The sequence below is a fragment of the Anas platyrhynchos genome, chromosome 18, assembly GCF_047663525.1.
Source record: "Anas platyrhynchos isolate ZD024472 breed Pekin duck chromosome 18, IASCAAS_PekinDuck_T2T, whole genome shotgun sequence".
Lineage (NCBI taxonomy): Eukaryota > Metazoa > Chordata > Aves > Anseriformes > Anatidae > Anas > Anas platyrhynchos.
Window position 1 is genome coordinate 4,378,990 of NC_092604.1, and position 12,204 is coordinate 4,391,193.

The 12,204-nt window shown below is 39.6% G+C and overlaps 1 protein-coding gene across 1 annotated transcript in view; it reads left to right on the plus strand.

Annotated features, from left to right (window-relative positions):
• PNPLA7 (patatin like domain 7, lysophospholipase) overlaps positions 1 to 12,204 on the plus strand; it is a 125,936-nt gene that overhangs the window by 18,457 nt on the left and 95,275 nt on the right. Inside the window, exons 12-17 of the mRNA XM_038188048.2 lie at positions 465 to 609; positions 1,155 to 1,247; positions 5,318 to 5,418; positions 6,267 to 6,425; positions 11,035 to 11,112; positions 11,921 to 12,126. Coding sequence (XP_038043976.1) covers positions 465 to 609; positions 1,155 to 1,247; positions 5,318 to 5,418; positions 6,267 to 6,425; positions 11,035 to 11,112; positions 11,921 to 12,126 — 782 coding nt within the window. The remainder of the gene's footprint in view (positions 1 to 464; positions 610 to 1,154; positions 1,248 to 5,317; positions 5,419 to 6,266; positions 6,426 to 11,034; positions 11,113 to 11,920; positions 12,127 to 12,204) is intronic.

The following is a 12,204-nucleotide window of genomic DNA, read 5'->3' on the forward strand; positions in this document are numbered from 1 at the left end:
TTTTCTTCTTTGCACCTTCATCATATGGACTCGGCCCAGAATGTTCACTTTACCCAGAATGGTCAAGGCTGTATTCCTTGTACTTTTTGCCTCATTAACAGTGTTAAGATTGCAATGACTGAGAATTTAATAAATTCCTCTGCTCATCTGTTTTAGAGCTATGTTCTTCCTAATTTGCCTTCAGAAGCTCTGTCTGGTTAATGGGAATATTGCTTTTGCTGTAAGGTCATACATGGGATAGTGATTTAAGTAAGAGGGAGACATTTTTTTCTTTATTGTATGACTAATGGAACTGTGAATGTAGCTTTAAGGCTACTATGAAATAGATATCTGAAATAGGAAAGGGCAAAGTATATACTTAGTATACCTGTAGAACCATAGTAAAATGGTGTTTTCTCACAAGATGTTGAAGCGAATGGCTGGGTGTTTGTTTTATGTTTACATTTTCACCTTGCTTTTTGCAGCAAAGCCAAGCAATCCCATTGATCTCTGTGGCAAGTGTAACGTCTGGAGGAAGTTCAAGCAAAGCAATAAAAAGACAAGTATCTAATGCACCGGAGGAAGAGCGTGGAGAAAAGTTTGAAAAAGCTGGGGAAGCAGTGGAAATGGGTATTGTTTCTGGAAATGGATAGAAACTATCCTTCGTGTTGGTCGTCTGTTGTGCTGTGCATCAAAGGACTTCTTATTTTATCAAAGCAGTTAGGGATTGTCAACTGATCAGTTCAGGTTTGAAGTCCTTGGACAGTCCTCAGTTTTAATAGATTACCGCTGTGTTGTTAAAGATACTGGGAGTGGGAGGGAGAAATAAAATGTGGCACCTAATGTTGATCTCATAGGAGAAGCTGCAAAAATTCTGCACTCTAGATAATAGCAGAGTCGTCTCTGGGTGTGAGTAGGCTTTCGTGCTGAAGTGTCTGTGTGGAAGCTCAGCCTAGGAAAATAGTGTGAGCTGAATTTTTCCTCTGAATCTGGAGAGGGGGAAAAAAATTAAAAGCAGAAGGCAAGTGTAAACATTGCTTAATATTGGTATTTTAGAGTGCATTTAAGGCTATATGTAAGGGTTTGAAAGTGGGTAGTGAAAGGTCCTTGCTCTCAGTGAAACTTTATTAGCAGAGTCCCTTGTGTTTGTGTAACTTATTGTTTCTAAACTCCAGATACACTGAAGATTTCTGGTACAGAGAACTCTGAGCATGTTTTCAGAAGAAGCTTTTCTTCACCTCCCTATGCGGGGTCTGCAGAGACTCCCGGTAAGTAGTGCTTGGGAAAGCTGTGGGACATACATAATGTATCTAATCTTATGGGGTAAGATATCTAGTTATGCTAAATAATCATCATATAGTAGTACTGTTTCCTAACTCATTTGAAACATAAATTAAAAAAAAAAATCTATTTTCTGAAATAACAAATGAGCTTCTATCCAAGAAAGCATTTTCTTGATGTCTTTATTAGCAACTGGAATGTGCAGTCATTTGGCTACTGACAGACCTGCAAATGAAGGGCTTTTATTCGTTCTTGTAACTGAAACCAAGCTACATATGCTGTCATCTTCCAGGCAAAAGATTACATACGGTTCTTGCTTGGCTGATTGTCCCAAAGAGCACATAACGTGACTCTGTTGCTTTTAGGAGAGTGTTGTTGGAGTGGATAATAAAGGTGATTTATCATTGAACGCTCTGAGACATTTATGAGGCTGAGCTGTTTTGATGCTGCGGTGTTATTACAGTTAACTTCAGTCATCTGCACTGTAGCCATCGTTCTCTGAGCCAGTGATTTAGATTAGCTTTATATTCAAGGTAGAGAACCTGGAACTTCTGGGATGACTCCTAGTAGGAAGGCACCTGTCTTTAGTTAGCTGAATAACAGACTAACCATCTGGAGAGAGTTGTAAGGTCAGGCTCAGATACTGTAGTGATTATGGAGGTACTGTTAATACAGAGGTAATAAAGCTTAATCATCAGAAGAAAGGTATTTTGGATACATTACAAGGTACGTGTTGCTTATGTTGGCTATTAAATGGTTTAGGAGATAAAAATGTGAACAGGGGGTTAGAGAATAGGGAGGCAGTCTGAGGGGAGTCCTCAGTGTCGAACCTTTCCCCATTGTAAGGTTTCTTACGCTTCTCACTAGCTAGTTAATGGTGTATATATAGTAGAGAAGAAAGAGTAGTAGGTTTTCTACTATCTTGCTTAATTTTTAACAATAGTGGGTCAATCCACTTCTTCTTCATTTCTGCTATGCAAATGTACAATGTCCCAGTTACTATTGTGGATAACTTCTGTGTTACTGTCCAGAGGGATGGAGAAGCGGGATATTGGCTAGTGATAAGCAGACCATCTATGAACCAGGGAAACTAAGGGAAAATACTGAAGTGGTTCGTGCAAGATTGGCCTTTATTCTCATGTGTTAGGTTCCTTTTCAGTATGCATTTGCAAATGTACCAGCAGACATGATTCGTTGGTAAATTAAGTAGTCCTTACTTGAGCCTTGGAACATGGCCATTCTTCCCCTAAGCAAATACAGTAAAGTGAAATCTGCCCATGCAGCCCAGTAACATTTTTAAGGTAGGGTCCTAGAAGCTTTTATGTGGAAGGATTCCTTTATACTTAACAGTAGTGCTGTCAATTTGTCCTTCCTCTCCCCTTCTCTGTGTCATAAGAGTTATGTCAGGGTACACGGAGCTTAGCAAGGAGACAAAATTAATTTTTACTGACTGAAGAGAATATCTAATTGGGTAATTATGATTCGCTTCAGTTAACGGAGCTGATTTCCGTTCCGTGCATTGAGGTTATGGTCACTGCTTAGTTTGCACTGAAAATATCTTGATGTCTGTAATAAAAAGATCGAGATTCTGTTTCAGATTTTATTCTACTGCCATGCTGTATATTCAGGCTCCATGGGAATATTGATTATGTTGACTACTGATTCAGAAAAGAGAGAACTATCTTTTATTGGTCATACAGGTGCTGTTATCTCAGTATCTCTTTGATTTGCTTGGCTGATTAGAATTAACAAAAATTATTTTAGAGAGAAACATTTTTTTGCATCATTTTGCTTCTGAGGCTGGGATGTGATTTTCTTTCGATCCTTGGATACCTATCTAACTTGAAACGTAGCAGTTAATGTAGGTGAGGGTGGTAAGTGGTGAAATACAATCCTGCCAGCTTGTGCTAGTCTGTCTTTTTTTTTTTTTTTTTTTTTTTTTGAGTACACAGTTGCTTTATGTGGACAAAGATGCAATTAGGCCATGTGGAGTATCTAGGCTGGTGAACAGAACAATTAGATGAACTAAAAGCAGTGCGATGTTTTGTGACTGATAGCCTCATCAGTGTTATCACTCCTGGAAATAAGTGTTCCTGACTTATTTTTTTAAGGTTAAATAGCAGTTATCTTGTTTTTATTAAACTTTATTTTATCAAGAAGAAAAGCTGATTTTTCTTTCTTCAAAACTGAAACCCTGACCTACAGCATGAGTGCAGGAGCATAGGACCACCTGTGTTAGGAGAAGCAGGTAGTTGTGAGCAAGTGCTCAGAAGGAGAGAGGCAGCTGAAGTGCTGCCAAGGAACATGTCAGTTGTGATTGTTTTTGCAGTGACTTCCATACCAGCAGTGTGTGGGATACCAGTGAGCATGTGTTCATCAAACAGGATCGCATTCCACTCTTTAGTTTCCCACTGCCTTCTGCTCTTTTGAGTCAACAGTTCTAGTTAAAGCTTGTTCTGCTGTATCCTTTCTAACTCCCTTTTGAGCAACAAGACAGTTTAATTAATCACTGTGTGGGAAGCTTGTATCTGTGACTGAGATAAAGGCTTCTGCTTTGAATAGAAGTCTAGTAGACATCCTTTCACTCTTAAAATGCCTCCTCTTTCTTCTCTCTGACTTTCAATACACAAAGCTAAGTAGAAGATGCCCTTCATGCCTACGTGACCATCATCTGCTTATTTAGGTTTAAACTGGGAAGTGTGTGTTTAGATTTAAAATGCACTTGATGTATCGGGTCTTAGTAATTAGGCTGACACTGTGATTTGTTGGGCAGTGTAATTGACAGGTAGTCAAATAAGCCCATATAAACTTCCACACTGCTATTTCTAATATCCCAGCACTTCTTGTTTATAACTAAATTAGGGACTTAAAAGTTGCACTACAGATCTCTGGTGTGTATGAAACTCAGTAGCATGAAGAGCATTTTTTCTTGTATGATTTGTAAGTTTTGCTGTTGGTAGTCTGGGCCAACTTACTGTTTTGTGTTGTTGTTTTTTTGTTTGGAGGTTGACTGTTACTTAATGTTATAACAGTAGTGACCATGTGCATTGCATTTCCTACATGCAAAGAGTTGTTCATATTTGTAGGCAACATGGAAAGGAGTATTCTCAGATAGGTCTGAATCCCTGTTGGAATCTCCTTGTCTGAGCTAGGGCAGAGAGAGGAGGCTTTTCTGAAAACAGTATATCTTTGAGATATTTTTGGACATTGAAATATGACAGAAACAGATATAGGTTTATTATTTGTTAAAGGAAACTGCCTTCTCTGCACCTTTCTGAACTATTTCACTGAGATGAACTTTTGTGTAAATCGTGAGGCTGATATGTGGGTAACTAGTTTCCAAGTTATGTTTGTTACTGATTATCTAAGTTCCCAAAAGGTATTTGAGACAGCCAAGAAGCTAATGCAATATGTATTAAAAATTAGGAAGTAAGGAATAGAAGTTGTTAGTGACCTCAAATTCATGAATGAAGTAAGTGAAACCCACAAGAGAAGTACCTATGTATCCCTGAGAATGCAAAGACCACTGAAAGTTTGGACAAGCTGAAGAAAAGATCTGAAATAGTTTTTAGTCATGATGTAAAACGGGAAATGCTTTTCATTGAGAAACTACAGGGGAAGATGCTGATCATAATGTTCTCTCTATGAAAGCTCTTAGAATGTTTTTGTACCCATTATCATTTTTGATTTATCATTTTAGAAGAGTTTGAAAGCATCGCTTCCTGGAAACCATGAGAGAAATTTGTCAATTTCCTGACAGTTGTCAGATCTGAAATGACTCTTTTTGTTTAGCCCAAATTAATTACCACACTGCACAAGAGTGGATGTGGGAATTTTGGGACATGTTGTATATGTGAGCTCAGATGGGAAGCTCTGAAGTTCCTGCTAGACTTTCCAGGTCAAACAGGAGTAGGAAATAAATTTGAGCATGAGGATGCCACTTTCTCCTTAGTCCTCAACTTCAGAAACAACAACAAAACGGTTGCTAACGTTTGTATACTACTTGGCATTTCTAAGAATAATAGAGGTACTTAAAAGAATTTTGTATTGCTTGTAGGTACCTCCAGCAGTGCTAAGTCAGACATGGACATGGCGTATGAAAGAGCCAGAGTGCACTTTGGCTCGGAGGAGGCTGCTAGCAGTCCTGCTGTGGGCAAGGTAGGTTGTTTCTTTTGGAGATTCCAGTACAATATGGAGATTCCAATACAATACTTCATTGTATTAATCTCTGTATGAATTGTGATGCTTGGTCATCTTGTATTGGTTTCTTTTAAGCTTGCAGTTTTTTCAGCAGATTTTTGGTGACTGTTCAGTTTTTTTAGTGAAGATTTTTATTTAATCTCCTTGACCCTGAGGAGATTCCCTTGGCAAGTAATGTGAAAGCATTGCTGCACCATTTTGATTTTAGATTACTACCATTCTTTGACTCATGGAAAGGATTCTTTGGAAAGTTGAAGCCATCGGACCATGTTGTATTTGTGAGACCTACTTAATAGGAAGGAATTAAAAACTTGTATCCTGTCAGGCTTTCAATTGTGATTTATAAATCCATTTTCCTTTTCGTTGTGTACTTTTTTTTATGAAGGCTGACCTGGAAATTAAGAGCACAGAAATACTCTTGTATTATTAAACTCTTCAAACCAAAATCAGAAAATAAAAAGATATTTTGTTTTCTCCATCTTTGTATGCTGTGTTGACGCAGTTTTAAATCTGTCAGGTTGGCAGCTGCCCAGGTTGTGTAAAGTCTTATCCTTCTCTTTCACAGTGTTGAGTAACTTTATTTCACTCAAGTGTCAAGCTTTGCAGGAAAAAAAAAAAACAAAGACTATACAAAAAAAAGTTACTAGCAAACTTGCTTTTTTTTTTTTTTTTTTTTTTTTTGAAACATTTTTTTAGGCCACCAGTTGTGGTGGATGGGAGGGCATAGGTGATGGTCAAAGTATTTGCTGGTTAGCTACCAATTATAACATTCAAAATGCTATGACTTGTGTATCTATTCTTTGCAGTCAATATTGAAGAAGACTGTGACAGTGTCAGAAACTCCGTCAGCAGTTTTCCATTATACTGATCGTGAGCTTGCTGCGCAAGAATCCTGTAGCAGCAAACCTATTGATGCCATCTTCGAAGCAGCAAAGAAAGACCTTTCAACCTTGATGAAACTTGATGTAAGTTATTGCAGGAAAAAATGGCCTTGTTCTTGCTTTTCATCTCATTCTGCCAGGCATTGAAAAGTAAATTGCCTCCCAAACACACTTAGAGACTAGCTGAATGTTTTATTCTCCAGTCTGTTGAAGTTATTAGCAGGACTGAAATAAATCTAAATTATTCTGCCATTTGAAAAGCACGTACTGAAATGCACTGCATGAATCTTTTCTCACTGTGTACACATTTATGCATGGGAGAAGTAAGCATGCAATTTCTGATGCACTGTAATTTCATGCTCTTGTATACTGTTTGAAGAAGTTATGTAAAGGCATTCAGGCGATAGTTAAATCTGTTAATCCTGTTGGCATTGCGTCTAAGTGCCTCATTTGATTTCAGAATTGAATGTCTGTGTTTGGCTAGTGGTTGAGTGCATTTCACAACAGAGTGACTGCAATGCCCATTGTATGTTTTAGGTGTTTGACGCCCTTGCAGTTGTCATTATGGAGTTCAGCCCTTGCTTCTTACCTCTGTGTTGTAAGAATGAACAAAACTCTCTGTTTTCATTGTTCCTGATACCATCTGCATTTCATTACATCACTTCAGAGTTGTATCTGTTCATTCAATCATGCAATTTGGGAAAATTGTACAGCTGTCTACTTCACTCACAGATACCCTAGTTTTATTGCAGTGTATGTTTCAATAACTCAAGTTTATAGATGCTGCCAGGGGCCTTGGCTGCTGCAACCTCTGCTTCTGGTTTAAGAACTCTCACCAAACAACACCTCCTTTAGTGTTAGCTAGAACTTAAAAGACTTCACTTCTGGATCCTCACGTTCCCTGCAGATTTCTAAACTATTTCTTTCACACATTCAAAGTCTTGATCATGATCTGCCAGCTACAGGTATTAAGGCTTGAAAAACATGCTCTGTGTTGTTGCTGATTTAACTAAGGCATGGGGAACTGTCTGTTAGTCTGCAAGCAGATGTGACCGTCTTGTTATGTTCATGTTCAGCTTTTCAGGCATTTATGTCAGCATGAAAGGCTACAGCCTGTTCCAGAGGAAATTCTTGTTACAGATGGAGTAAAATAGGAATATATACTCTTTCATCTGTTCTGTTCACAAAATCATAGAATCCTTTAAGGGTTTGGGTTGGAAAGGACTTTAAAGCCTATCTAATTCCAACCCCCATCATGGGCAGGGACCCCTCCCACCAGCCCAGGCTGCCCCCAGCCCCATCCAGCCTGGCTTTGGGCACTGCCAGGGATGGGGCATCCACAGCTCCTCTGGGCAGCCTGGGACAGGGCCTCACATACATGGTAAAGAATTTCTTCCTCATGTCTAATTTAATCCTACCCTCTTTTAATTTAAAGCCATTACCCCATGTCCTGTCACTCTGCTCCCTGACAAAGTCCCTCCCCAGCTTTCTGTAGCCCCCTTTAGGCACTGTCAGGCCGCTGTAAGGTCAGCTCAGAGCCTTCTCTTCTCCAGGCTGAACAACCCCAACTCCCTCAGCCTGTCTCCATAGGAGAGGTGCTCCAGCCTCTTGATCATCCTCGTGGTCTCTTGCAGATTAGTTCTAATACTTCCATGTCCTTCTTGTGCTGGGGGCCCCAGAGCTGAGCTCAGGGCTCCTGGTGGGGTCCCAGAAGAGTGGAGCAGCGGGACAGAATCCCCTCCCTCACCCTGCTGGCCATGCTGCTTTTGGTGCAGCCCGTGGTCTGGGGGGCTTTCTGTTCTTGGTAAGGCTGGCCTCAGACTCTGCTTATGAAAAAAGTTTGTGTCCCGTGTACAGCTGATCGTTTCCTGTTTAGCACTATCAGATCACAAGCAAAAATTCCAAAATCACTGAAGCTACCAAGTGCAACAAATTTGTCTTTGAATCTAGATTAAATTTCTCAATAACTGACAAGTAAACAGATTAGAGTTGAAGTTAATTGGAGTGGTATCCTTGAAATGCATCATCTAGCAGGCAATGTTTTAGCATGAAGATGTAAGTAATAATGAAATAAGGTAGGCTTTTCCAACCCTGATATTGTAGCAACTGTTTTTTTACACAAGATGGTAAGAATCTGGTGGAATGTAGCTAAATGCTAGAAACTTCATTTAAAGGTCAGTGTTGATTTTTTTCCTATGCAGTGTAGCAAAAGTTGGTTCTACAGGCAATGGAAGAAAAATCTTATTCTGCGTAAAATTTATATTTAATATAATTACGTCAACGAAGACAACTAATTCTGTAAGCTTCTCTTAGTTTTCTTAAATTAGCTCAGATCTTTTATTTCTTAGCTGACCAGAGGCAATTTAAGATGCATTTTTCAGAGCAGCCAATCACAGTGAATAAAATCAAGATGCTTTGATGGCAGATGGTGCTTTCTTGGTGTGTGTGTGAGAGGGAGGGAGGGAGGGACGGAGGGGTTATTTAATCTAGCAGAGTGGCAGTATTACTTCAAGTGACCCTTAGGTCATCATTTAAATGTTTTTATTTTGTTTCAGATAGCTTGAATTTCTTGGGACTCTGTCATGAACTGTTTTCAGTATAACTCTCATATCAGAACTGTAGATAAAGCTGGAAACATGTAAGAGTTGGGCAATGTTGAAGGGCATATCTTCTGCATGAGTTATATGAGAGTTGATTCATTTCCTTTGGCAAAGAAAAAATCTGTCCCACTTAATTACTGCTTTTGTTTATAAGTGGTTTGTGCTTTTGTTTCTGCATCATAAACCTCTGCTAATTTATTATCTGCTAGAGTAACAGAGAGAGAGACCCTTGCTGTGAAATGGATTCTGTTGTGTTAGCAACTTTCTTTATTAAAAGCTCCTGGCTGGGGGAGGGTGGTGGGGATCAGTGGAAGAAATGGCATTTAGCTCAAACTCTGAAACCGTGCGATGCTGAGCTTGGATTTGCTGACCTTGCCTGCTTGAGAGAGAAAATGGATCTTGTCTGTGATCCTTGTTTGTCAGCTCCTTTATTGCTTAATTAATCGGAGTAGTAATGTCACAGAAATGTAGGATTTCAAGGACTGCTTGGTGTTCAGTTCGTCTCATCCCATGCCCCAGGCAGAACCAAATATTGCTAAGTCATTAGCAGGTTGTGTCTAAGCTGTTCTTAACGATCTCCAATGACGAGGACTTCACAGCTTTGTATGCAATCTATTTCAATACTTCGCTAGTCTTAGACATGCAGAAAATCTTTGTAACAATTTTTAGAGGCAATGCAGCCAAAAAAAGCCACTGATGGTTTATAAGGAGAGCTGATTAGGGAGCTCATGAGTCCTTTCTGTGGGATACTTTCATAATTAAAAACTTTAGGTAATACTACGCAGACAGAAATGTGTAAATATAGGGGAAAAAATCAGAAATTAGTTGAGTTGATATTGCTGAACTGAAATATTTTGACAGGTGCTTGTCAGGTTCTTGTATTGGATATGTTCCCATGAAACAGATTGGTTTCAATAAAACTATTTTTTTGGTGAAAATCTGTTCTTTTTATCAGCTGTAGGTGTAACAAAAAATTCTGATTATTTTATTTGCTCTATTTTTCCAACTGAAAATTAAAGAAAAAACTGGCATAGCAATTACAATGGTAAATTGCTTCCATCCCTGCTGCAGTAAGGTTAATGACTGGGGGCAAATTCTGCTGTATGCACGCACCGAATTGCATCTCCCTGGGCTTGTAGCTCTGCTTCTGCAGTGAGGTGCTGCGAAATGTGACTCAAGGGTCGGGATTTGCCACTGTCTGTTCTGGTAATGATAACAAAATGTTGAACTTCTGAAGATACACTAGTTTGGGGAGGTTTGAGCACCTTGCTGAAGCAAAGGGGGACTGAAGCATTAAGATTTGGCATTCACTGGATGTGGGATACCAGACTGGATGGGCAGCTCCTTGAGGTGAAGGAGAACCCTGAGCCTGGCTGCTGTCTGTGCTGGGCATTTAGGATCCTGCTGGTGTCCAGCCTGGGAGCTTGGAAGGAAGTTTCTGCTCAGCAGGCAAGCTCAGCACCTTGCTGTTGCAAGGGTTTGGGGTTGAGGTCCAAACCAAGGGCAGGGTTTTGGTGACCCTCCTTCCCATGCACTCTTCAGAGTCAGAAGGAAAATTCCTGCTATCTGGTGAGATTCACGTGAGAATTCCTTAGCTCAGGGGAAGCCTTTGGTCCACAATGCACATGGAAATCTGCTGCAAATGCACAGCACAGCTGAGCTGTGTGACAAGGGAAGGGCTGGGACGAAGGCAGTATTGGCTCATCATGGCCAGCTCCTCCATGATGTAGACAGTCTCTTCTGGTTTCACCTTCCTTCGAAAATAACATCATATTTTATGATTTTCATGGCAGCTGATGCAGGTCTCTTTTCATTAAATACTCTTCAAGAGTCTGGGGGCAGAAATGAAAAATATAAAGTCATTTAAGATACAAGTTAGGTCAATTGAAAAAAATTAAACATTTGTTTTTCCTCAAAGAAATAATTGGTTAGAGAAATAAAGAAACTTTGTACCATATTTTGAAGAGATTGTACTTTAAGGCAGCATCTTTCACTAATTGTTTTTTATTTGCTTTATTTGAATGCTTCCTCTCCGTGGATCATTACTGGTGCACCAACAATTAAATTGTATCCCTCCCCCCTTTCTTCTCCAGGATCCTTCGTTGTTGAATGGCAAAGTGACGCTGCATCAGGTTACTGCTGGGACTGTGCTCTCAAGGCAAGGAGATCAGGTGAGCAAGTGTTCTCTGGGAGTAGAGAGAGGGACAAAAGAGTCTGGCTTGATCTCCAGCCCTGTCACACGAGGGGAAAAGACATGCACGTTGATTAAAAACACTCTGCTGACCTGTCTGCTCCCAAACCTTCTCTTCTTGTGCTGAACAATCTCTCTGCCTCTCCTCAGATGTGGAGTAGCAGCATAGCCAGAGCTGCAGTGGAAATCTGGTAGTTCATTTTCAACTTTTTAGGTACCTTCCTGAGAAGGTATGAAGACTAAGCAGCTTTTATTTATTTATTTATTTTATTTTTATTTTTTTTTCCCCCACCTTTTTTCCAGTCCCTGTACTGCTGGCCTTCAAGATGTCACTCCATGTTATTTGTTTATAGCAAAGTGTATTCAGGATATAATAAGACTTGTAATAATACTATGTAAATAAACAAGCTTATGCAAAGCAAGAGGCAGTTCCAATTACAATGCTTCTGTATTCTCCTTTGCTGAACTGTGATATTCCTCCTCATGCTGCAGTGATTACTCCATTATCTCTCTTTGCAATTTTGTTTTTATTTCTTGATCTTACAGACACAGCCTTTATTTTTCATAACCATGCAAAGAGAAACACATTTTTCAATATTGTGGCTGCTTAGTTTTAAATATTCATAACCTTTTAATAATTCACTGTTGTGTCTTATTTTATCGCCTAATTGTTTAAAAGCTGTAGAGAGCTTTCTGGAAAACAGATTGGTCATGATAATACTGTCATTGCGATAATTGCTTTTAAAATCCGTGGGGATTTTATTGGGCTCTGTCTCTGTTTTCTCCAGGATGTTAACGTTTGCTTTGTGGTCTCGGGGATGCTTCATGTGTACCAACGGAAGATAGACTCTGAGGAGGACACCTGCCTGTTCATTACCCATCCAGGAGAACTTGTGGGACAGCTCGCTGTCCTGACTGGGGAGCCCCTGATTTTCACCATCAAGGCTAATCGGGACTGCAGCTTCCTGTCTATTTCGAAGTCCCATTTCTATGAGTGAGTTCTGCCATGGAAACATTTATTTATATATTAAATCTCTTTTATGGCCCTTTTGATTAAATGTGAGTGCTGGAT